The sequence below is a fragment of the Suricata suricatta genome, chromosome 10 (assembly GCF_006229205.1).
Source record: "Suricata suricatta isolate VVHF042 chromosome 10, meerkat_22Aug2017_6uvM2_HiC, whole genome shotgun sequence".
Lineage (NCBI taxonomy): Eukaryota > Metazoa > Chordata > Mammalia > Carnivora > Herpestidae > Suricata > Suricata suricatta.
In genome coordinates, this window is record NC_043709.1 from 13,855,904 (window position 1) to 13,882,207 (window position 26,304).

A 26,304-nucleotide genomic window follows, 5' to 3' on the forward strand; every position below is an offset into this window, starting at 1 on the left:
AGGGAGGGACACAAAGGAAATGAACATATAATTACAGTTGCTGCCTAGCACTGTGAAGGGAAAGTTCAGGTTGTGATAGAGAAGACAACAGGAATCACCTACTTTAGACCAGTGGCCAGGGGAACACTCGGGACAGCATTTCAACCGAGACCCCAAGTATGACAAGGGATTGGCCTTGTCTCAATCTTATGTGTGTCCTGCAACAGCACAAAACACACTGCCAGCCTCATAGTTCTCACTCAATTAGTGCCTGCTGGATTGACTTGAATTAATATTATTTTGTTGATCATTAGGTAGAGTCTTTTAGAGAAGGAGATCAGCATGTGCAAAGGCCCTGTGGTTGGAGGGAGTGTGGCCCATTCAGTAAAGACCTGAAAGGCCTGTGGGTTGGTACATAACTGGGTAGGCAGGGGTGGGGTGGGGAGGAAGGAGAAACACAAGATGAAATAGAAGAGGTAAGCAAGGGCTAGAGCAGGCGGACTCTTGCAGGCATGGATGGAGGCCCATCTCCTCACTGAAATCTGCCCAGACTTCTTTAGCCCTTGAGTGCCTTCCCTGGACTCTTCCAGGCCTTGTTTTCTCCCCCTCTTAACCAGGACCAGACACTGAACGCATTTAAATCTCCAGAGCATCATGAATATAGAGGGGATTTACTCCTTCAAGGGGAAGCTGAACCAGACCACTCAGGGCCCAGCTCTCCAATCCCGTGGCTTGAAGATGAAGTTGATACAGCACCGATCTGGACCCACGCTGCCCTGACTCCAACCTCCCAAGAGAATAGCCAGCATGAGCTCTGGGCCACCCCCACTAATTTTGGCTTCTTGGGAGACTTTTGAATAGAGCCCTTATCAGGGTGGAGATCTGTGGTTTCAAAAATTGATCTGCCCCTTCTAACAGGATGTGAGGTCTCTCACGCCATTGGACAGTGCTGAACTCCGAAGCCCCCGGGGCATGTGAGCTGGACAAGGAGCCTGTGAGAGGCTGCTGCGGCCTCCCATCCCCAAGGGGACTAAATAAAGCTATTGTTGGGAAGGGAAGAGAGAAAATAGCCGACAAGATGTTTTTTGTCCTCTGTGACCTGTCTGTGTTCAGGGGAGGGGCTGGCATGTTGCAGAGTGGAAATGGGGATGGCATCCGAAGAGCTTGGGAAGGGAAAGATGGAAACGGGGGGGGGGGGGGGGGGGGGGGGGGGGGGGGGGGGGGGGGGGGGGGGGGGGGGGGGGGGGGGGGGGGGGGGAAGGTGGTGGCGGTGGAGAAGCCCCCCCAGTCCTTACCTGTCTGACCGACAAATGGCTTGCCTCTGACCTCTTCTCTGTCTCCTGTGGGGGGACAGATGCTACCATATATAACGTGCCCAGCGCCACCCCTGGCTATTACAGGACAGTCCACAAATGCTGTGAGCTCTTGCAAACCGCTGGAGAAACCTATCAGAACGTCTCCATGTTCCACTGGTCCCCCCCACCCCCCTTGACAAGTCCCTGGCCCGGCCTCTAGGAATGAAGACACTGGTGTGTAAGGGCACCTGTGCAAAGATATTTGGTGATCTTGCTTGTAGTAGCAGAGAGACCGAGACAGAGAGAGGATGTTACACAAATGTCTGTTAATAGGAGAACGGCTGAAGAATTGTGGCACTGTGTCCTGTGGAATATTGTGAAGCTTTAAAACCATCGGGAGAGAGGGAGTGTGCATGGCCTGATATTCAGGGAGGAGGACCATTTTTAAAAAAACATACATCATCCTCAACCACAGATGTGCACACGTGTTTGCAAAACCTGAGCACGGCAGGCAATGGCCAGGAGAACACATTAGGCACACCAGGCAGGTAGGATCAGTTACGTGGGCTGGGGAGTTGGGGAGGGATATGAGAAAAATAAAAAAGATCGTGGCAAAGTAGGAAAAACTTAGGAGTATGATGTTAAATGAGAAGACAGATGCAAAATTCTATCTCTAAGATTATTGCAAAATGTCCCATTTTTTAATTTTTTAAATTTATTTAAATTCAAGAATAGCCCCTTTTTTAAACATTTATTTTCAAGACAGAGGGAGACAGCACGAGTGGGGGAGGGGCAGAGAGAGAGGGAGACACAGAATCTGAAGCAGGCTCCAGGCTCTGAGCTGTCAGCACAGAGCCCGATGCAGGGCTCGAACCCACAAACTGTGAGATCATGACCTGAGCCAAAGTCAGACACTTAACCGACTGAGCCACCCAGGCACCCCGAATACCCCATTTTTTAATTGGAACTATAAATGAGGATTATAAAGGAATGTGGATCCACACAAACATTGATTTGACTAGATGATGACCTTATGGACCATCCTCATCTTGGATTTCTGTGGTCATTTAAAGGCTATTATTTCATGCAATCGTGAATGGGATCAGTTTCTTAATTTCTCTTTCAGCTGCTTCATTTTTGGTGTATAGGAATGCAACCGATTTCTGTACATTGATTTTGTACCCTGCAACTTTACTGAATTCATTGATCAGTTCTAGAAGGCTTCTGGTGGAGTTGATTGGGTTTTCCATGTAGAGTATCATGTCATCTGCAAAAAGTGACACTTTGACTTCTTCCTTGCCAACATGCTGAGCGAAGTAAGCCAGGCAGAGAAAGACAGAAACCATATGTTTGCACTCATAGGTCTAACAGGAAAACAGGAGAGACCTAATGGAGAACCAGGGGGAACGGAGGAGGGAGAGAGAGTTGGGGAGAGAGAGGGATGCAAAACTTGAGAGACTATTGAATGCTGAGAATGAACTGAGAGTTGAAGGGGAAGGGGGAGGGGGAAAAGGGGTGGTGGTGATGGTGGAGGGCACTTGTGGGGAAGAGCACTGGGTGTTGTATGGAAAACAACTTGACAATAAAATATTGAAAAAAAAAGGCTATTATTTCAACGTTTTAAAGCATCAGTTTGTTTGCTTTTTTAATTTTAATTTTTATTTATTTTGAGAGAGAGTGTGAGCAGGGGAGGGGCAGAGAGGGAGACAGAATCCCAAGCAGGCTCCGTGCTGTCAGTGCAGGGGCCTCAAACGCAAGAACAGGGAAATCATGACCTGAGCTGGAGTCAAGAGTCAGACGCTTAACCCACTGAGCCACCCAGGTGCCCCTGAGAGCCGTCTTTTCTGATGAAGACCTGCCCCTGACCCCACCCACCCCAGTCTCGCCCACCATTCCGGCACAGCCTAAACCACAGTGTCAGCCACATGGTTCCCACTCAGTTTCTGAATTGATTTGATTTGATATTATTTTATTGATCTTTATGATTAAGAGAAAGAATTCACTGCACTCTAGATATGTGGTCCCCGGAGCAGTGCGCCTTGATAGAGCGGGTGCTTGACTGAGAGCCGAAACTCACGGCCTTGACCTCTCCTTCTGCTATCATATGGCATGAAAACAATCACTTTTTACTCTTCGGGCTTCAGTTTCTGGGAGGATACACACACGTATTAGTTTCCTGTTGCACTAACAAATCAAGCAGCTGAAAAGAACACCTGTGTATTCTCTCACAGGTCTGTAGACCAGAGGTCCGGGATGGCAGGTCAAGGTTCTCCGCTTCAGGTCTCATAAAGCAAAAGTCAAGGTGCCAGCACACTGCGTTTTCTTCAGGAGCTCATGATTCCCTTCCGAGCTCATTCCTATTAGGGCAGAATCCAGTCCTTTGCCGCCGTGCGCCTCCGGTCCCCACGTCCTTGCTGGCTGTCACCAGGAGCCACCTGCAGCTCCGGCAGGCTGCCCACATTCCTTCTCCACTGACCACCTCCATCTCAAGGCAGGAAGAGTGTGCTGAGTCTTTCTCATGCTCTGAATCTGCCTGCCTCCCTCTTCTGCCACCAGCCTGAGATGGTTCTCCGCTCTTAAGGGCTCATGCGACCTGATTAGGCAGTTCAGATAATCTCCATACTTCAGGGTCACGTGTGCCGTGTGACATCAAACAACCATTGTAGGACTTTGTATGAAGACGTCGTCACGTTCACGGCCTCCAGAGATTAGAGGGGGACATCTTGGGGAGCATTCCTAGAAATTCTACCTGCCTTGCATGCACGCGGGGGCTATGCAAGATGATTGCTGGGTTCTTCCAGATTAAAAGTGCCACAACTTTTAATTACCTCTGAGTATTTCCTCGGGCATAACCCCCAATTTTCCTCTGTTGGCTTTCATTTCCCCCTCTGTCCTACTATCACATACTGCCAAGCAGCAGCCTCTGGCTCTACTTCCTCCTCCGTCCCGCCTTCCTTCACCTCCTCACCCCACAGAACAGGTGTTAGCTCCTTCCTCAGCTCAGTCCTACTCTCCACTTTGAGTTCGAACCTCTCCTTGGTGCTAAGCAGTTTTACACCCCTCATTTTATTTCTTCTTCCCCCAACACACTCACATGAGTTAGGCATTATCATTCCCATTTTGCAGATCAGAGAACCAAGTTCTGAAGAGATTAAATATCTAGCCCCAGATTAGAGAGTAAGTTTAACTGCAACATCCACATTCTTTCCAGTACCCATCAGTGTTTGGGGAGATAATCAGGCCGGGAGGAGAGGAGGGAAGACAGAGCACACCCATCCCCCTCACCTCACACTCCACCTTACAGTGACATGGAGACAAAGCCCCAGTAGTGACCCAGCCAGTTCTCGGACAGCTGGAGGTCTCCGGGGTCTGTGAGCGGATGGCCGGGCATGACAGCTCTGCTGGGGAACCAAAACCACTTGAAGAAAATGCACCTGTTCATTACTTCACATCCCTCAAGTTGGTAAAATTCAAGTCTTTCCAACCTCAGGTGCTGGGAGCTCTTTCCCTGCCTGTGAGAGCATAGTCAGTAGAGCCACTTTGGAGAGCAAATTCGGCAATATCCGGCAAAGCCGAGAGGGGCATTGCCCGGCCCCAGAAATTCCTCTCCTATCCCCCTGCCCTGCAGGAGCAGACGGGATGGAGGTCAGGAATTTTTGTACTAGTCTAGCGACACCCGGGTGGTTCAGTCGGTTAAGCTTCTGACTCTTGATTTCAGCTCTGGTCATGATCTCTTGGTTCGTGGGTTTGAGCCCCACATCGGAGAGCTCTGCACTGACAGCTCGGAACCACTTGGGATTCTGTCTCTCTCGCCCTCTCTCTCTGCCCTTCTCTCTCTCTCTGTCTCTGTCTCTGTCTCTCTATCTTTCTCTCTGTCTCTCTATCTTTCTCCGTCAAAAATAAATATAGAAACATTTTTAAAATGTTTGTACTAGTATTGTTTATCATTGGAAAAATAGAAATCGCCTAAACGTTCATCAGCAGGAAGTGGACAAATGGTGATGTGTTCATAAAATACCGGTAAAATGAGTCCACACTAGGCAGATGGGCGCACATGAATCTCACAACATAATGCGTGAAAAAGGTTGTCAAGAATAGATTTCTTTTGATACCACTTTCATAAAGTTTAAAATTGTGGGGCATATATTGTTTGAGAATCCTATGTAATAATTAAAATATGAATAAATGCAAGGAAATAATAAACACAGAATTCGTGGAGTGATTCTAACCTCTGGGTGGGAGGGAGGGAGTGTGATAAGAAGGCACATCTCTGTGGGCAGTGGTTTATGTCTTAAGTGAGGGGGTGTCCATGATGTTGCTCCACAAGTCCTTTTTCATATGTGAGATGTTTTATAATAATTATTAAACTGTCAGGCAATCACCACGGGGAAGACGGTTATCACAGAACAGAAAGTGGAAGGAACAAGAAGCGAAATTGGTATTCACTATACTCTCAATGCAGAACAAATGAAAAAAATATATAGGTTTATAAAAAAGAAGATTAGCAGATAATACACCCAAACTGCTAAACGTCTAAGAGTGATTTTTATTATCTTCTGTGTAATAACAACATAGCACTTTATTACAGTTTCCCACCTTTTTATAGTGAGTACATATTGCTTTTGGAATTGAAATCAAATATTGCCCTTTTTAAAAAAAAAAAAAAAAGGTGCATTTGTTCTCTCTAGGCACAAAGATAGGATCGATGTTAGCCGGAATTAAGGAGGAAATCTTTTTATTCAGCATCTACTGCAGGAAGCCTTGAGCCTGATCACATGAGGCTTAGAGTCTGAGAGGCCCAAGTTCAGGTCCTAATTCCACCCTTTCCTGCAACCACCTTGAGTCTCAGTGTTCCTACCTGTGAAATGGTGATTAAAAAAAATACCTTCCCTGCTTGCCTGGTGGAACCACTGCGTGGGTAAAATAAGAGGAGGCCCATCGAATGGCTCTGGGTCTCACAGCAGAACCTTGCATGGCACCTACAGCCTCGCCTCCAGGTGAGACTAGACTCTGGACACCAAGAGCGAAGAGCCGGGTTCCTCCTCTCCAGGCCCCCAGAGGGTCAGGACGGGCAGCACTGTCAGGAGACAAGCCAGGACAGAGTGACCAGCACCAGAACAGACAGCACAGAGAGTAACATGGTCACCCCTGGCTGGGCTGATCCAAGTACGGGGAGTGATATTATCACTAAATAACTAGAAGGGAGCAGCTTTGCCCTCCAACACCTCCAAACAGGCTTCCAGACACCGAGCAAACACATCTCAAACAGCATCCGAACAGAATGAAGGAGGAGGCGTAGACTGGGTGTGAAGCCTGTGCCCTCACTTCCCGGCAGAGTGATCATGGGCAGGGAGAGGGAAGCACCTCGCCTTTGGAGCCCCCTCTCCTTCTCGGTATCATGAGGAGAGGCGGGCATGCCTCTAATAGGTCTTGCTGAGAAGACCGGGCACCTTCCCTGGGTCAGGCAGTGTTCTTGGAACTGAGGATGCTACAGGGAGCCAGCTACACAAGTGATGTGGCTCTCCCAAGAAGATGTTACAGGACAGCCACTCAGAGCAGTGCCCCTGGCACGGTGCAGCCAGTAAACATGTGTGCCCATATGGGCATGGCCACTATTATTAAAAAACCTCCTCAGGGTGGCCTAGAGAGGGGTGGGGGGAGGGAATGAGTTTCCAGACACTTGAAGGCTTTTTGGAAGGTAACGTAAGGCAGAACCCGGATGGCATAAGGAAGCTGCCATTCACTGAGTACTTACAATGTCCACGTTTCCCGTGTAATAGTTTGTTTGATCCTCACAGCAACCCTATGGGATGGATACTCATCATCCCCAATTTACAGATGAGGAAACTGAGCCACCATCCTTGCAGAGCTTGTCTGTGGTTGCACAAGTGGTAAAGCCAGGATTGGAAACCTCCCTACCCTCTCTCCAGAATGGTGGGTGCCCCAGACAGGCTGGTTTAAAATGCTCAGAGCTTCCTTTGGAAGCCGAATTCGCTGGCATTTAGGGTGACCATCTGTCAAGGCATTCTTGTGGGGATTCCTGGTTTCAGCAGATGACTGAATCTTTCTCCAGAACAGGTGGTGTCCAGAGTCTAGGTGGCAATGCTCTGGGAGGCTAATGAGCGATTTCCTCTTGTCTCTTACAGCTCACAGCCCCGCGCTTCCCTGTGGTGGTCAAGCTGGGACACGCCCACGCCGGAATGGGAAAGGTAGGAGAAGTAGCTCTTACACTCCCATTAACACTCACACAGCCCCCCCAGACGACTTGTTCCCCTCTCCCTCTGTCCGCCTCCAGTCCCACCTTTGCTCAGTGGCCCAGAATAGTGTCAGAAGAGCCCAGGATGCAGGATGCACCCTGTCCTCCCCACCCCACCTTCCTCTGAGCTTGGAGCATCTCTGCAGCTCCGTCTGTACCTGCTGAACCCTATGTGGATTTGCCGGCTTAATTGTTTCCTGTGCTTGTGCATTTGGGGGAAATGAGTGTGAAGCATTTCATAGACGGTGATACCTTTGTTCCTTCATCATCGCCACAGCTACTTTCTAAGCTCACATCTTACTCATCACCTCACCACCTGCAGGGCCAGTATCTAGAAAGAGGCAAATACATATGGCTCTGTGGAGAAAACCCCAGGAATCGGTTAGCTTCTGCAACAGTAGATCATACATTTGACACAGTCACAGCTGAGATAGTATGACAAACTATATTGGTTGTATACTTTCAGCTGCAAGTGCAGAAACTCAAAATCAAGAGGCAAAGGGATAATTTACTGGTTCAAGCCACGAGGAAGTCTGGGATAGGTCTTGATCGGTTCAGGCAGTTCAGGCAGAGCTAGATCCAGGAGCCCAACCACTACCATCAGAGCTCAGTCTCCTGTATTCCTTGACCTCTGCCTGGTGTTAACTTCAGGCAGTCAAGGGGGCTGTGCGTAGCCTACCCTGGTCCCCAAGCTCACTATCCCAGAGGAAAAAGGACCTTATCTCTTTCCAGTGTCTTTATATAAATCCCATGGAGGGATACTGGTCAGCCTTGCTTGGGTTCCTGTGCCTAACAAGTGTGTGTGGAGATGTTTGCAGGCCCACGTGAACTGTGTGGATCAGGGTTCCCACAGGAAAGGGAGATGTTCTCCTAAATAACAGGGGTGGGAGTGTGGGGAAATGTGGGGGCTACCGCAGGCCACCTCTCAAGGCTCTGGCTCAATAAATAGAAATCTTGATCTGGGTGGGCCTGGACCAGCCATCAATAATCCTGGTGCCTTTACCCTTCTCTGCCCTATGATGCCTTCTGTGTCTTCCGTTCCCACTAACGTCCACCCCCTTCAGGCAACAGAGAGGGGAAGGGTCCGTTGGGTCAGGGCCTAGCCCTCTGACGTTGTTGTGAACTTGTACCAGTTGCTGTTGACCTCTCTTGGCCCTTCTCTGTCAAATGGCGATGATGGTAACAACTGTCCTTAAAATGAGTCCTCCTTCTAAAATACTGCGTCTTCCTGAAAATACGTACCATGAGGGCAGGGGTCTTGCCTATGTGTCCACTACCATCTCCCAGGGCCCAGAATAGCCCCTGGTACCCAGTGGCCCTCAGCTCTTTGGGCAAGTGGATAGATGAGTGACTCCCTCTTTAGACATCTGCCTCCTCCAGATCCCTCCTGCACCCCTGCCTCTGGGCTACACCCCTCCGCTCCACTGAGGCTACCCTCACCATAGTGCTCAGTGACTCTCTGCGGCTGAGTCAGCAGACACTGTTCTGTCCATATAGGAGCTGACCTCCTGGTATCCCTTAAAGCTGCTGGCCACGCCTTCTGTCCCCAAACTCTTTCTCCTGTGTCTCCAGCTACTCCCTCACAGTCTCCTTCATGCTGTTTCCTTGGCTGCGCCATCTTTAATGTACTTATGCCAGAAGCACATGCGATATGAGCACTCATCTTCTCTCTCAGCTTCTGTGGCCACCTGCATGCCAATAGTCCCCTGTCCCATTTCCCATCCAGAGCCTCAGCTCTTATTATATCCAGTTCCCTTCCATGAAAATCTCGGGCTCTAACCATCCCAGTATGGAAATCCCTCCTTCATTTCTAAACAGTGGTCAAGTCTTGTCATTTGCCATTGTTCAAGTTTCTCAAACCTGTCCCTTTCTTTCCACCACTGCCACCATCTTGGACAATTCTGGTAGAGTTAGAGACTTCCCAAAAATTAAATTTTATTTCTAAGACTTCAAATAATCCCAGACAGGAAATACTCAAAGACACTGATTCAATGCTTAGGGGTATGGGATGTCTGAGAAACTCTAAAAGGGATTCCCAAAGCATGGAAAGGAAGACACATACATATCCAAAGACAAAAAGTGTCACCGGCTAGAACAAACTAGGGTTTGCAGAAATGCTGACACCAAGGGAAAAGGGCTTTTCTCCTTCAGTGTGGAATGAGAAAACTATCAGGAAAGGCCTGGACATGCCGACTGAGCAAATGATGTCATGTTCATGTCTGAAGGGGAGAAACACAAAATTGGTACCTTCTGTGGTAGTTTGCCTTCTCTCAAGAAGAAAGACTGTCTTCCTGGAGACTGGCAAGGAGAACATTCCTAGGAAGAAACTGGTAAAGAGGTTGCCAGTGGACTCAGTGTCTTTGGAAATCCACCTAGGTCCCTGCTTGACCCATCCTCAATTATATTTTGCTCCTTTGTTCATATATGTTGATTAGTGCCTCCTCATTGCTGAGAGTCAGAAGATGAACAGGACCCAGTATCTGTTGTCCAGAAATTGGGAACAGAGGCACTTCAATAGGTAAAATGTGTTTTGGGGTCTGATAGAAGGGTGTGCAGTGAGTATGGGATTGAAGAGAGCTTAACTCCACCTACAGGATGGAAAGGTGGAGGGAAGTTCCATGCCTGGGGGACTGTATATGGTTTGCTGTGCCTGGAAGTAAAAGGACTTCTAGCATACCAGAGACACCCAAAGACAAGAGATGGACTGATACTCTCTTAACAAAGAATAGAGGCTGTCACAAGGCACAGAAATCAACATGTAGTGAAATGCTATGCAGTTCGGGGAGCACTCGGGTAGGAGGTAATCATGAGGAGCACCATGAGTTCTTTAGAACCAATGGTTCTTATGAGGGAGACAAATCCTGGCTTCCTGAGGGCACTTTTGGTTGTCAAAGCTGGGGGTGGGGGGGTTGGTACTCCTGGCATCTGGCATCTACTGAGTGGAGACCAAGGATGCAGCTGAGTGTCCCGCAATGCCTCAGACAAGCCCACAACAAAGAATTATACAGCCCAAAATGTCAATAGCCTCAAGGTTGAGAAGCCCTGGACAAAACTGATTCCATTGCCTTTGTTGAAAGCTTTACCAGTCCAGAAACCAGAGGAAGAAGTGGTTATTATAGAGTTCAACATGCTTCAAAGTCTGTTCCAAAGAATTATAATTATTCAGATGCTGAAGCCTATTTTGGTCAAATAGACTTGGAAAATGCTGTGTTGAAGTAAGTTTTTAGTGTGGAGCTTAATGGTCATAAATGTGCTTATATACATCACTGGGGTAAAAGAACATGAAAAATGTGCTGAATTTCCCAGACTTACCTGACCCCAGAAACTTTGACCATTTTTTACTGTGTCCTTTTGTTAATTTCCATATTCAGTACCTTAAACCTTTGTCATATTTTGCAACTATTTTTCTTCATTTGACAATTACATGTCTGTTTTATTATATGGTTTTTAAGCATTTTTGAGGGGTTTTTTTTAATGTAGCCGAATATTTCCATCTTTGGAGGCAGTGTGTTATAGTGGCTAAGGGTATTGGTGTGAATCCAGGTTGCACACCTTGTTATGAGACCTTAGGTAGGTTACTTAGCCTCCCCCACCTTAGTTTCTTCATACCTATAATGAAGATAATAACAGTAGCAGCCTCGTAAACTGGTTGTGAGGATTAGGAGACATTATGCACGCCAAGAACACAGCTCAGTGCCTGGAACACAGTGGGGACTCAATAAACTGTTGCTATCATTAGTGTTAAGAATGTTCAGGGGTGTCTGGCTGGTTCAGTCAGTAAAGCATATAACTCTTGATTGATCTCAGGATCATGAGTTTGAGCCCCATGTTGGGCATAGAGATTTCTTAAAAATTCAAAAAGAATGTTTAGACCTACTCTGAAGACCAAAAATCCAAATGAAGTCAATAAAGGAGATAAGACTAACCAACATCATCTGTCAGGGACTTTATTTCATTTGGCAGTAATTTCGGTATGAGTCAGATCAGAAAGGAGTTGCCAAAACCTCTAATCCATAAATACACAATAAATAGATGAAAATGGACTCACCCTCATTAGTCATTAGGGAAATGCAAACTAAAGCCACAGTGAGATGCCACTATATAACCACCAGAATAGCTAAAATTAAAAAGATTAATAACGCTAAGTGTTGGCAAGGACATCGGAGAATTGGAGCATATACACACAGCTACTGAAACCGTGAATCTGTACAACTGCTTTGGAAGACAGGTTGATATCACCCACTGAGCAGTTACATAGAAGTCCTTCTTTAGGGATAGCCAGACTAAATGTACCTGTGTATATGCCAATGTTCACAACAGCTTGTTCATAATTGCCAAAACCCAGGCGCAACCCATGCATCCATTCATAATAGATTAACTATTACAGTATATTCAGACAAGCAGAAAGCTTCTGGCAATGAAAATGAATGAACTACAACTATATGCAGCAGCACACACACATCTCACATGCTTATTGCACTGAGTGAAATAAATCAGATACAAAAGAATGCCTATTTACATGCTTCCATTTATATAAAATTCAAAAACCAGGGAAACTAAACTATAATGTTAAATGAGATACATATTTAGATGATAAAATTTTTAAGAAAATCTTCACCATAAAAGAGTAGAGGTTATCTTTGTGGAGGACAGAGGCGTAGTCATGGGGATGAGGCAGAAGTGGGCAAAGTTCAGGCCCTTGACTTGAGTGATGGATGTGTGCTTTGTGATAGCTCATTGAACTGTTGCTTTTGTACTATGCAGTTCTCTGTAGGTGTGGTATATTTGAAAGTCAAATAAGGTTTAAAAAATGTAATCCACTCTTAGGACCTATTAATCGAGGTCTGATATCCAGGACAAAGGGTCAGTCCATGGCCAGAAGATTGTATTGGGTTCTGGGCTGTACATCCATTGGTGATGTTTGAGAGAGTCACTGATGGATGAGTGGTGAAGGCAAGGGGCATCTAGCCTGGAAGGGCTGGAGACAGTGTCACCAGCATCTTCAGGAATGTGGAGAATTTTCATGGGAAGATGGACAGGACCAAGCAGAAATAACATCTAGCAGACAAAGCTGGGATCAAAGTTAGGAGGAAACAAATGAATGTCATTTGTGTCAATGCACAACTTTCTGAACATTAATGGAATGGACGGTCCTTTAGGTAAGAGGGTCTCATCAAGAGGTTCTCATCAATGCAGAGTCAGAGCAATGATGCATACTTACTGTAAAGTTTCAAGAGAATTTAAACATCACGTGAGATGTTTGAAACCCCTGAAATTGAGACAAATCTGTGTATATGTTTATGTGAGGATATGGTGCAAACTTTCTGGGTGGGAAGGGGTCCATAGTTTCTTTCAGCTTCTCACCCTCCCAAAGGTTAAAACACCTTGGAGATGATTCCTACATACCTTCCGATGATGAGAATTGGTGGTTACTATCAGAGGGTTAGAAGTCAGCTTTAAGGCCAACTGCCAGTATAATATGGGGGTAAAGTTTATGGAATCTGGAATCAGGCTTTTGGGTTTGGGTCTAGATTTATCGTTTCCTGGCTGGGTGTCCTTGGGGATGTGTTTAATATCTCTGCACCTCAATTTCCCCATCTCCAGTATGGGGACAATATCACCCTCCCGGAGTTATAATGAGGATAAAATAAATCCAATGAGCCTTGGGAGGGTGCCTGATAAACACTCAGTGAATAGGAACTTTAAAAACCCACTACAAATATAAACTGTTATTCTGATTACTTAACTGCTTATCTTGGCAACATCCGCTGAAGAGGCCAAACTGACAAGCCAACTCCACCCTGGGACCTGCCTCACCTCACCCTTATTTCATGGAGTCAGACTCCCAGGGCTTGGGTCGTGGCACCTCATCCAGAAGATAAGAGTGTGGGGCCCCAGAGAGGAGAGGCCTCTTGCCCAAGACCACACAGTGAGAGAGCATCCCCAGGAATAAGAACAGGAAGGGGTAAGAAAGACCTTTGGGATTATTTGAGCCCGCTCCTTATCTTTAGAGATAAGACTAGTAATAACAATAGTAACCTAATAACCACAGTAATGATAAAAGCAAATGTTTTATAGAGATTACTGTGCAGGAACTGTTCTAAGTGCTTCTTATATATTTACTTATTGAGTGCAATCTTTATAACTTCCCTATGAGGTAGGTATGGTTGGTATCCCCACTTTACAGATGAGGAAACTGAGGCATGGGGAGTAAGTGGTGGAGTCGGGGTACAGCCCCAGTCTGGTTCTGGCACCTGAGCTCACAGAGGTGAAGGACATTGACAAAGTCATAAGCTAATAAGTCCAGATATCCTAACACTTCCCTCAGTGTATACAGAGTTTGCTGTCCTTCTAATGCTGGAGCGGGGAGTGACAGGGTCAAGGTGTCCCTGCATCTATCTGGTCTGGAGGTCCGTGGTGACAGCTCCTAAACTTGATGTTCCCAGCAGCCTCGGCGTCTTGCACACCGCTCTTGGCCATGGCTGTTATTCTCTCCAACTCTGAACTACCAGGACTCTGGTACCATCTCTTGGGCTGACTCAGTGAGCTTTTTGCAGCCCCGTCCACTTTTTAAGTAGGAGCAGTGGGCCAATAACATGGTAGTGGAGAAGGAGGCTAGAAAATGGGCAAGTGGACAAATGGAACCCAGGAAAGCAGTTAAGAAACCAGAAGGTTCCCCAGCACCTGGGAGACTGCCAGAGAGCTCAGTGGAAGCCACATTGGGTAAGAGCAGGGGAGGGGGGCCAGCCAGCAAGGTGTTCCAGGGATGAGTGTTCAAGGTCCCTGCCTGACTAGGAAGGGGGACAGGGAGGGACCCTCACCCACTCCACTGCCCTCCCTGTCAACTCCCACCTCCCCCCGTGGCCTCGCTCACCTCCCCTGCCACTCCCATTAGGTGACCCGTGGCTCCATTTGTTCTCTACTTCTCTTGAGCAGAACGAGCCCTTAGCAGAGAATCTATCAGTCCTTTACACCTTAATAAAAATTGTAAGCATCGTGCTCCCCTTCTCAGAGCCTCTGGCATGAGGTTGTCTTCTCTACAAGCACAGTATACACTGCCCATTCTCATTAGTCATGAATTCCATGTGTACGAATTCACCTACTCACTAAAATGTATTTGTAATCCCAAAATCAATTCTCATGGCACTTTCGTGGTCATTCACAGACACGTGCAGAGCATCAAATAATGTGCTCAAACAAGGCAACACTCTGCCTATTTCACTTCTCTTACTGTAAACAAATGTCCTCTTCTCCATCTATTTGGAGCCGCACTTGCACACTCTTGCACTTTGTTGTGGTGATTTCATTGTTTAAAATACTCCCTCCCCCTCCCCACATACACACAAGTGTAGTGCTGAAGTGCTATCTAGTGCAAGAAGTCCTAAATGCAAGAAGGCTCTGATGTTTCTTACTGGTGGAAAAAATATGTGTTAGGTAAGCTTTGTTTAGGCATGAGTTATAATGCTGTTGGCTACCAGCTCAGTGTTAATAAATCAACAATATATATTACATAAGATGGTTTTAAACAGAAACACACATAGAACAAGGTTATGTACTGATCAATTGATGAAAAGGCTTGTGACCAGAGATTTTCAGGAACCTTGTATTTCCCCTAGGAGTGATAGATAGTTCAGTATTCACTATATCAGCATTTGCTGCAATGTAATAGAACATAACTACCACAAATAATAAAGTTCAGTTCTGTGTGCCTGTGTGTGTGTGTGTGTGTGTGTGTGTGTAGTATTTGTACATACATGTGTGCATCACACACACATACACATATATTCTGTAGAGTCCTAAAAGTCTCTTTCTTCTTTTGGATTCCAAAATGCCAAGATTCTTAGCAGAAGCAGAAGCAAACTGAAACAGTCATTTTATGACTATCTATCCTGACATCTGTCATGTTGAAGTCAAAGTCACCTGGATCATCAACTCATTTTTCTCAGGAGGGCTTAAGGCTTAGATCTCTGCTGCTGACATTTCCCCTGCCAATTCCTACATCCCTCAATTGCTCTTGGTTGACCTGGGTCCTCCTGTCAGCCCTGCACTTCTGAGGCCAGCACCGTCCGCCTGGACAAGTCATTGAAACACGTAAGTGCTATGTGCAAGTATGTCAAATAGTCATGATCTTCCTCGCCCCATCACTTGGAAGAGCTAGTGAGTAAAAGCATTAAAAAGTAAGAAGCCCCATGTAAATGTGAGATGGGAAGGTACACGAGGGGGACCATGGGTTTTGAACTTAGACCTCCTTGGGTTCTCATCTCGACTCTGCCATTTGCCAGCATTGTGACCTAGATCAAATTATGCGACATCTCTGGAATCACTCAAACTAGCCTAGGGGTGAGGGTGAACAGGGAAGAGAGAGCGGGTATTAACAATTCCAAGTGCCCATGAGCCCAGTTATATGCCTTCAACATCTCCTCTGACATCCAGAGGCACCCTGAGAAGTATTTCTGATCCTAGTTTTGCAGTTTCCAAGAGTTGTTTTGCCCATAGTCATGGGTCAGTGGTGGAAGCAGGATTCAAATCAAGTCAGCAGGTCCTTCAGGCCTCTCCTCCAGGCTGCCTGGGACACTTGGGAACACAATGGTGGAATCATCTCTTCCTTTTGATAAGGCGACCCGCCAACTTAATTGGAGAGTAGATTTATAAAGCATTTCACAGGCTCCACCCAAAAAACATGTCAGTACCTTGGAGACCAGCACTGACCTTTTCATATGAACTGCTCTTGTCTGGTGGACTGATCTCACCCCAGGCCCAAAGCCAAGGCCAAGGACACTGATGCAAGACAATGAGAAGGAGAAAAAGAAAACTATTACTATCACTGGCACTGTGTTTTAAAGACAGCATGCACCCCCACCACCTACAAGACCCATTCTGTCTAGAGGGACAAAGGCCCAGGAGCAGATTCATCTGGAAAGAACCAGTTATCTGCTCTTGTGTGCACCCACCCACCACACAACTCCTCCAGGGAGAAGCAGGATACTTCTGAACTGGCAAACATCGAGAAGCAGTAAGATTTCTTTTTTGCTCTTCTCCGTTTTCCTGGTCCATTGACCATTGTCGATTGACCCATCTTGTATTGTATGTAACAAAGGTCAGAGAAGTCATCGCCCGAGGAGCACCTCAGAAAGAGGAGGGCGCACATGTCTCCTGTTAAGGTGGGAATATTCTGTATAATTTACCACAGTCTGATTACTGGCTCCTTACTTTTCCCCCAGCGTCAGACAGTCACATACAGTTTACAAACTCATCCATGCTGGAGGCTTGTTCAGACTCCAGCAGTTCTTTAAGGTGGACAATGCTACCATGATACCCATTTTTTCAGATGAGACAAGCAGAGATCAAGGAGGCAAAATGATTTGCACAAAGTTGTACCCAGCATGCTGTGAAGGCTGCACATTCTTTCCACTAGTCCTGGCACCCAGGCCAAGAGGAGGACTGCCTCCAGACGCTTCCAGTGGGAGAACAGCCTACGTGTCCACTCAGGCCTTCCTCAGCCACAATGTCAGGCACAACCCATTCTCACTATCACAGGCAAGAGAAGCAATGTCTTGAGGCAAGCAGAGGCTGCCTGCCTCCCTGAGGCTACGCCACAGGGCAGCCTCCCGCCCAGTTTCCTGGAAGTGAAACCAGCCACACCTCTGCCTTCTTGGAAATAGGTCCATTTAGGGGCAGCTGGCATTGCTGCTGACAGGTGGCAACAGTGGGCTGTTTGTGGGGGGAAGCCAGCGAAGGACATAAACAGTGTGCTTATTACATTTTGGAGTGTGCACCTGTGTGTGCACATGCGCGCACGTGCGTGTGTGTGTGTGTGTGTGTGTGTGTGTTTGTGTTTGGAGCAGAGTGAGCAGGCATCTTAAACACAATTCTCAGCAGTCTCTACTAAGCCTCCAGACAAATGAGACGCTATTGGCAGACCATATTCTCTTACCTCAGCTCCTGGCCTCCAGTTCCAAGAAACCTCCATACCAACACCCCGTCCTCCAGGATCGAGGTCACGAAATGCTAAGGAGGCAGTGTGGTGGCACTGTCAATGCTGTTCAGGCCTTTCCATGTCATGACACTCGCAGGAAATAGTGAGAGGAATCAGTGGCGTCGACGTGGAGGCTGCTGGCAACAGAGGAAAAGGGCTGGAGGCTTCCTGCCACCCCCAAGGGATAAAGGAGCAGAAGCCAGAGCACCTGTTGCAATGCTCTGGCAGATGGACCACGTGAGTGTAGCCCTGAAGTCAGACAGGCCTGGGCCCAGCAACACATAGCAGGCTCTCCGGAAGGATTGGCAGCCTCAGCATCACTTGGGACCCCTTAAGAACAGGACGCAGGTCCGGCCTCAGACCTGCTGAATCAGATGCAGCATTTTAACACGATGCTCAGTCGCCTTGCTGGCCTGCACACCCAGAGGATGCAAACTCAGATGCCCGCTGGCAGTCACCAGAACGAGTCGAGAGCCCAGCTGGGGACTGTAATGACCCAGAAAGGCCAGGCCAGGGTGCATGGGCAACCACAATTCAGCTCCAGCTGGACAAAGCCCTGAGATACCACGCCACTGGGACAACGTGATCATCTGATTCTTCCAAAAGAAACTAATTCTCTGGGTCTCTGATATGAATTCCCTTGATTTTAAAATATTGGCAACTAATTTTAAAATGTTTGAAATACCATGTAGGCCAAATAAAACGTATCAGTTGGCCACTGAATACCTTGGGGCACCAGTTGGGTGCCTCCAACTTCCTATGGCAAGTGGGCTTTTGCCCCCTCCTCACGGGGGGCCATGGAGCCTAATGGGTAAGGCCACACATTATGCAGGGGACCCAGAAGTTCAAATCCCAGTTCAGCCTAGGCATGTAACTTTGGTCAAACACTTCACTTGGAGTCTTTGTTTTCTTTTCGGCAAAATGGCCTTAACATATCTCCCTAGTGGGTGAGGGATTCCCCTGCTGACTGATGGAGATAAACCACTTGTAAAAATCTGTAGATACTCGTGGCACCCGGGCGGTTTAGTCAGTTAAGCATCTGACTCTTGATTTCGGCTCATGGTTGGGAGATCGCGTCCTATGTCAGACTCCGAGTCAGGCTCTGCACTGGGCTCTGTGCTGGGCAGAGAGACCGCTTAATGTTCTCTCTCTCCCTCTCCCTCACTTGCACTTTCTCTCTCTCTCAAAAAAAAGTATATATTTGTAGATGCTTAAGAGATATTGATTCACTTCCTCTCCCACCTAAATGCTTCCTACATTTCCAGCTGCTTATAGATCACTTGGGGACCTTATTAAAATGCAGGTTCTGACTCACTAGGCCTGGGTGGGGCTTGCCTGGGAGTCTAACAAGCTCCCAGGTGACATCACGGCTAGTCCATGTCAACTAGTCATGCCTGTCAGGGCTCAGCAACAATCTTCCATACAGAGCCAGATGGTAAATGTTTTAGGCTTTCAGGCCATATGGTCCGTGTGATTACCCCCCTCTGCGTTTGTAGTGTGAAACGGGCCGTAAACAACACGGAAATGAATGAGCGTGGCCATGCTCCAATACAACTTTATTTACGGACACTGAAATTTCAATTCTATGTCATTTTCACATGTCATAGAATGTCATTCTTCTTTTCCAACCATTTAAAAACTGTCCTTGAGGGGCACCTGGGTGGCTCAGACGGTTGAGTGTCCGACTTTGGCTCAGGTCATGATCTCATGGTTTGTGAGTTCGATCCCCGCGTCAGGTTCTGTGCTGACTGCTAGCTCAGAGCCTGGAGCCTGCTTCGGATTCTGTGTCTCTTTCTCCCTCTGCCCTTCCCCTGTTCACACTCTGTCTCTCTCTGTCTCTCAACAATAAATAAAATGTAAAAAAACAAAAAACAAAAAACAAAAACTGTCCTTGACTCATGGGCCACACAATTGGCAGTTGCCCTCAGGCTGTGGTTTGCAGGCTCCTGCTCAGGGTCCTCTTAAAATCTGAACCAACTCAGCTTCCCCTGCTGGATTATAAACTTGCTGGGTTCACAGGCTGCACCCACTGACTGCACCTCCCCTCCCGGCCGAGGCTGAGGCCGAGGCCCTGGACAGCGGCAAGCCCCTGCCTTCACCCTGCACAATGCACGGGGGCCTGGGAAGCTGAGGTGTGCCCTTGAGAGCTGACACTTGTCAGGTGCCTCCCTTCCCTTCCATTCAATCTCATGGTCACACTGTTACTCTATAAACATGCAGGCAAAAGAATCAGTGACCTGGGAACTCGAGAACAACAGAAGGGGTTTTGATTTATTATGGGGAAGAGCAAAGGAAAGGGACCAGCTAACTGATAAGCAGAATAATTAGGCAGTTCCCTAAACAGCCCATCAAATACTCCTTGTTCTCATCACTTCCCACCACTCCTTCTGACCCCTGGCAACACGGGATCCAAGCCAGCTGGGGTGAGGACATCCTTTGGGCTCTGGGTCTCAGCCTTCAGAAGGATTGGAGGAGGGGCAAAGGCTTTCAAAAATTTGAGGCCAAGCCCTCTTGTATTCATTCATCAAATGCTCAGCTGTTGGATTTGGTGCTCAGTCGTTCTGAGTTAAGGACTCAATAAATGTTTATTGAATATTCTGGCAAATATTTATGAACATGTGTTATGTGCAAAGAGTGGGCTAGACTTTGGGATAGATGACTCTTGGTTATGACCCAGAGGTGAAACTAAATTAACCCTGTATGTTAACCACATTGGGATTGATTTTTTTCAATTGTTTTATGTTTATTTATGATTAAGACAGAGAAAAACAGAGCATGTGTGGAGGAGGGGCAGAGAGAGAGGGAGATACAAAATCCAAAGCAGGCTCCAGGCTCTGAGCTGTCAGCACAGAGCCTGACACGGAGCTCAAACCCATGAACTGTGAGATCATGACCTGAGCAGAAGTCAGAAGCCCAACAAACTGAGCCACCCAGGCACCCCAGGATTGATTTTTTTAAATAAAATAAATAAAAATCTTAAATATATTTTTTAAAAAGATCCCAGGGTGTGGGACACCTGGATGGCTCAGTTGGTTAAGCAAAGCATCTGACTCTTGGTTTTGACTCAGGTCATGAACTCATGGTTTGTGAGTTTGAGCCCCACGTCAGACTTTGTGCTGATGGTGCAGAGCCTGCTTGGGATTCTCTCTCCCTCTCTCTGCCCCTTCCCTGCTCTCTCTCACTCTCTCTTGCTCTCCAAATAAAATAAATAAACTTAAAGAAAAACAAACCTCTTGGTGAAAAAGACATGGCTTCTAAATGTAGGGAATTTATACACAAAACACTCAGGCTCACACTAGACTACAGTTTAGTGCAGGGCTTGGCAAACTACTCTCCACAAGCCAAATCCAACCCATGACCTGGTCTTGTTAATAAAGTTTTATTGGAACATAGCCCTGCCTATTTGTGTCTCTATCATTTATGGCTGCTTTCATACTACAACATCAGAGTTGGATAGTTTTTATGGTCTGCAGAGCCTAAAATATTTCCCATTGTACTCTTCACAGAAAATGTTTGCCAATTCTTGGTCTAGCCCAATGCTTTTCCAAAACTTTGTATGCCAAAACATAATAAATAGTAGATTTTGTCTTGCCTACTGATTCACAGATATTAAACATATATTGCAATAAGTTTGAAGGAATAAATCCTGCTCTTTCTATGTGCAAGGCATTCTGATATGTATTATTCCAGTCTCTTTCTTTCTTTCTTTCTTTCTTTCTTTCTTTCTTTCTTTCTGAGAGAGAGAGTGTGAGCAGTGAAGGGGCAGAGAGAGCGGGGACAGAGGATCTGAAGCGGGCTCTGTGCTGACAGCAGTGTGCCCAATGTGGGGCTCAAACTCACGAACCATGTGAGATCATGACCTGAGCTGAAGTTGGACACTTAACCGACTAAGCCAGCCAAGTGCACCCTCTTTCATTTTTTAAAATGTTTGTTGTGGGGCGCCTGGGTAGTTCAGTTGGTTAAGTGTCAAACTTCAGCTCAGGTCATGATCTCACAGTCCATAGGTTTGAGCCCCACGTTGGGCTCTGTGCTGATAGCTCAGAGCCTGGAGCCTGCTTCAGATTCTGTCTCTCTCTCTCTCTCTCTCTCTCTCTCTCTCTCTCTCTCTCTGTCCCTCCCCTGCTTGCTCTCTGTCTCTGTCTCTAAAAATAAAGACATAAAAATAAATAAATAAATAAATAAATAAATAAATAAATAATAAAATGTTTGTTTTGACCCATTACATTGATTTGATGACCCATTTCATACCCACAGTTTGACAAACTCTCATTCACTGGAAAGCACGGCATGTTTATTCATTCATTTATTCAAGAAATAATTATTCAGAGCTTTCTACATGCCTAGGACCATTCTGGACACTGGAGATGCAATAATGAACACCCCAAAGTCCCTGTCCTCATGAAGCTTACATCCTGTGGTGGGAAGGAGACAATAAAAGAATCAACAAAACTGGGATACGTCAGGTGATGAGAAGGACTCTGAAGACGAAAGAAATAGGATGAGGGACATAGCATGATGGTGGTGATATTAGGGAAGACTCTGGGAGTTGACATGTAGAGGAAGAAGAGAATGAGCTATGTGGATGTATGAAGGAAGAGCATGACAGCAAGAGAAGAGCACAGGGCCTCTGTGTGGTCCAGGAATGGGCAGAGGGCTAATGGGGCTGGAGTGAGTGCTTGAGGTGACAAGTGACAGGAAATAAGGCCAGAGAGCTGGGGAGAGGTAGTGGGAGGTCATGGAGACAGCTGACTACAATCAGAGCCAAATGAAATACCAGCCAAGTGCTAAGAAGGAGTCCAGATAAAACTGAATGATGATAGAGGAGGAAATTTCATTGATCTGCTCATTTGCCCTAAAACTCAGTCAGTGTAGGCACTGTGCTGAGGCAACAAATAAACTTGGACCCCCTTCAGGAAGCTCCCTTTCTAGCGGAGTTGGCAGCCAATTAACAAGTAGTTAAGTCGTGATAGCGGGAAATGTCAGGGGGAGTGGGAGCCCCTTCAGGGGTACCAGGAAGACTTCAGTGAGGCAGGAGTTACAGCTGCACCTCAAACAACAGGGACACATACAGCCAGGGACACATGCAGCAGGTGGATAAGGCTAAGACATGCACACATTCCGGGCAACAGGACCCACACACACAAAGGTGTGATTCCCAGGAGAGCATCACAAGCCTCCGGGTATGGTGGGGACAGTGGTTGGCCGACTTAGCTGTGCAGTGGAAGCACCCAGGAAGCTCTGAAATTATACCCCTGCCTGAGACCCACCCCCAGAGAGTCCGCCGTGATTGGCCAGCATAGGGCCCAGGCACTGGCCATTTTTGATCCCAGGTGATGCCAGTGCAAAGCCAGTATTCCAGAGCTTGGGGCTGGAAGACTAGCTGAGGCTGGGGAGGGGACAGGACCAGACCCTAGATGCACTTTCTGCTGCACTCTAGAACTGGCATTTTATCTTCCAGCTGAAAGAGCGCACCATGGGTGGGCTGTCAGCAGACAGTGGGCATGTTTGGATTTGTTAGGCAGCAGTGTGAGAACAGAGAGGAGTGGGGGCAAAGAGTGGGAGATCAGCACCCCTGGGATGCATGGGAAGAAACTGTAGCAGGTCCAGAGAAGAAATTAGGGTCTGAACCCAGGCAGGAACCGAGGCAGTGAGGCATGAAACATGGACGTAGGCACGAGATATGGGACAGCAGATCCGGAAGAGCGTCCTGAGCGACTGGGTGCTGGGCCAGAGAGGAAACCGGAGAATGTGCTAATTCCGTCCACTGAAATGTGAAATCAGGAAGGACGAGCTCAGTTTTCAACACTCTTGAGTTGGAGGTACCCAAGGAAAAGAAAGCGAGTAGGAATGACCACACACCATTCTCTGAGCGCTCCCGAGGTGCCAGGCTCCGCGTTTTATTTGCGTATCTTGTGTGATTGTCGCCATAGCTCCGTGAGGTGGGCGGTCTGATTATCTTCATTTTGCAGGAGGGAAGACTGAAGCCCAAGAAAGCCAAGTCAGTGGGAAGGTGATGCTGTCTGTGATCGTACCCGCGTGCCGCTCCATACTGAGCTGGGCACACGCTGAGTGCTCAGAAAACGTTGCACTTACCGATTATTATTATCTCCCTCCCGTGGGAAGGAAACGCAGGTCAAGTCTGCAGAGAGGGGAGCCAGTCATATTTTAGAACCCTATGTATATATAGGTGTGTGTGTGTGTGTGTATATATATATATATATCACTAGACCCATACCCAGTCTGTTGCTGCTTTTTATTTTTGGCTCTTAATTAGGCATCTCAGATGCTTCTTGATCTTACTCATTTTCATGCTCCATCCCACGCCCACCCCATAATTATTTTTTTTTAATTTCTTCTCCCAAAGTTAAACTCCGTCTACTCACATTTGTTCCGTTCTGTGAGGGGAAATTGTGCGGCTGGCCATGCAGCCGGAGTAGGTTTTCTTCTTGTGGAGAGAAGGGGAACTTTATTTACTCTTTTAATATAGCTCCTCTCGCCTGTTCCAGCGCCAAATAAACAAAGCTGCTATTCATTTCAGCATCTCCCCATCTCTGTCGTGCCCAGAGCCATTTTATCAGCAGAGCCCCTTGAGCCGTCTCTCTGAGAGCCTGGAACAGCAAATAAGAATGTTCTCAAAATGAGTGCTGTGAAAATAGAATCCCATTTAATGAGGCCACCGAGAGCAGGGCTATTGCTTTCTCTGGAAGGGCAGGAGCCAACATTATGTTTAAAGTCGTGGTTGGAAAATGCTGTGGCCTCAGCAAAAAGCCTATCACTAGTTTGTGACTCAGGGGCAAAGATCTGAGACAGCTGGAAGAATTAACTTAGAATCAGGTCACTACTCTCCCAAAGACCCCATCCTCATGCCTGGGATCCCCAGATGGTATGTCTGCCATGCCCTGCTCTTCCTACTAGCGCCTCTCAATATCACCCCGAGGTCTTGCCATGAACCCCTAAATATCAGGTTTGAAGGTCTGGAGCCCAAGCTTCTACCCAGATGACCTAGCCTTGCTCTTTCGCCTTTGAGCGAAAGAATGATGAAAAACACTCAATATAGAAACTATTTCCATGTGGAGCCATGAGGATGAAGGGATGAGATGTAGAGTCCTACCCAGTTAGTTTCCTTGTATGGTCCCATCCCCCAAAGAAGGGGCCCCCAAAGCTTCTCTATGGTGTCCAATTTGAAAACCACTCCCTTAGATCAAAAGAGTGCTCAGATACCAGGCATTTGTTCATGTATCCATTCAGATAATAGTTCCCAAACACCTACTATGTGCAAGGAGCAAGAGACATGTCCCTGCTCTCTTGGAGCTTTATATTTTTGTATGGGGTATAGACAATTACAAGATCATTTGGAACCATTAAGTACAAAAACACAAGTCAAGATGATGTAATAGAGTATGACAAGGGAGTGAAGCAGCTGCTTTTGGTCAGATGATCAGAAGTCTCTCCAAGGAGGTGACAATAGAATAAACACAATGAGAAGGGACCAGCGATGTGACTGCAGAAAGGACAGAGGAACTAACAAGTGCAAAGACCCTGGGGCAGGATTGAGTTCGACAAGTTCTAGGAACTGAAAGAATCGGGAGGCCGGTGGCAGGGGATGAGGTCAGAGAGGTCAGCAGGGTCAAGGCATGTTGGCCCTTGTAGGTGCAGACATGGGTTTACTTTAGATGGTTTTGGCACCCACCATGATGGTGATGTCACTCCCTGCCGAGGTCATGAGATTGGAACACACACATTCCTTTGTCACAAAGCAAAGATGCTGGATAGGGGAGCCAGGAGCCCTAACTCACAAAATCCCTTCCCTCCTTTCCAGGTTTTCCTCTCTTCCTTTTCCTTCCCAGAAGCTGCACCACCAGAAGTGACCCTGTCTCTCTGAGGGGCCTCAGTTTCCTCCTCTGTCACATGAGTTGACTGGGTGACATCAGAACTCTCCTTCCCAATGAAATCCTATGGGGAGCTTGAAATTATAACAGACACAAAAGTCGTATTGTATTAGCTATAATTTTATTCTATACCTTTTAATTTAAAACATGTATCACTATGTCCATCAGAAGGACACTGAAGATCTTTTGATGAATTTGTTCTGTATCAGCCTCGGCACCCAATGTACCTTTATACTTTCAGAGCATGGTTTTGAGAAAATCACCAACGTTTTACCAGATTGCCCTGTAATCTCAGGTTATGTTCCAAATAGACCAAGATGGAAGGAGAAGTCTCACTGTGAAGGCTCCAGAAAAAACCCAGGCTGCCCAGGCAGCCCAAGTAAATGTATATGAAGCATCCAAGTATGTTTTTTGCATGCTTTAAAACCAAACTTTTAAATGTGTTAACAAAGCAGGAATCCAATGTTGATTGCAACACCTCAGATCCTTCCATGGAACCTTGAAAGATAGTCAGCATACACTGTCTTCCAGTGTGCTGGCAAACTGATTGTCTCAGGGGTCAGGTGGGAGGTCCTTAATTTGTAGTGCCTGCCAATTTCTGGGGTGTAAACACTTCCACCATGGACAATTTCAACCTAACAATGGTTTAATCACTGGCGCACAAAATTTCCAAATATTTAACAATTGCCTCTCATAAGCCAGGATGAATCAGCTCCAGGATACCACCACTCCCAGCCCTCATCTATAGTTGGTGTTTCTGGGTAGAGCCCCCTTGAATGCCATCACCCCAAAATAGACCCCTACAGTGCAGGCACACAAGACCCTGAGGCCTTGGGCTGGAGCCCAGGAGGGGCAGCTAGAATAGGGTGGAGAGCAAAGAACGGGAAGCCCAAGAGGCTAGCTTGTTGT

General features: G+C 47.0%; 1 protein-coding gene across 1 annotated transcript in view; it reads left to right on the top strand.

The window, feature by feature from the left end:
* SYN3 (synapsin III) overlaps positions 1-26,304 on the top strand; it is a 459,446-nt gene that overhangs the window by 378,597 nt on the left and 54,545 nt on the right. The window contains exon 7 of the mRNA XM_029954713.1: positions 7,421-7,483. Within this exon, the coding sequence (XP_029810573.1) occupies positions 7,421-7,483 (63 nt within the window). The remainder of the gene's footprint in view (positions 1-7,420; positions 7,484-26,304) is intronic.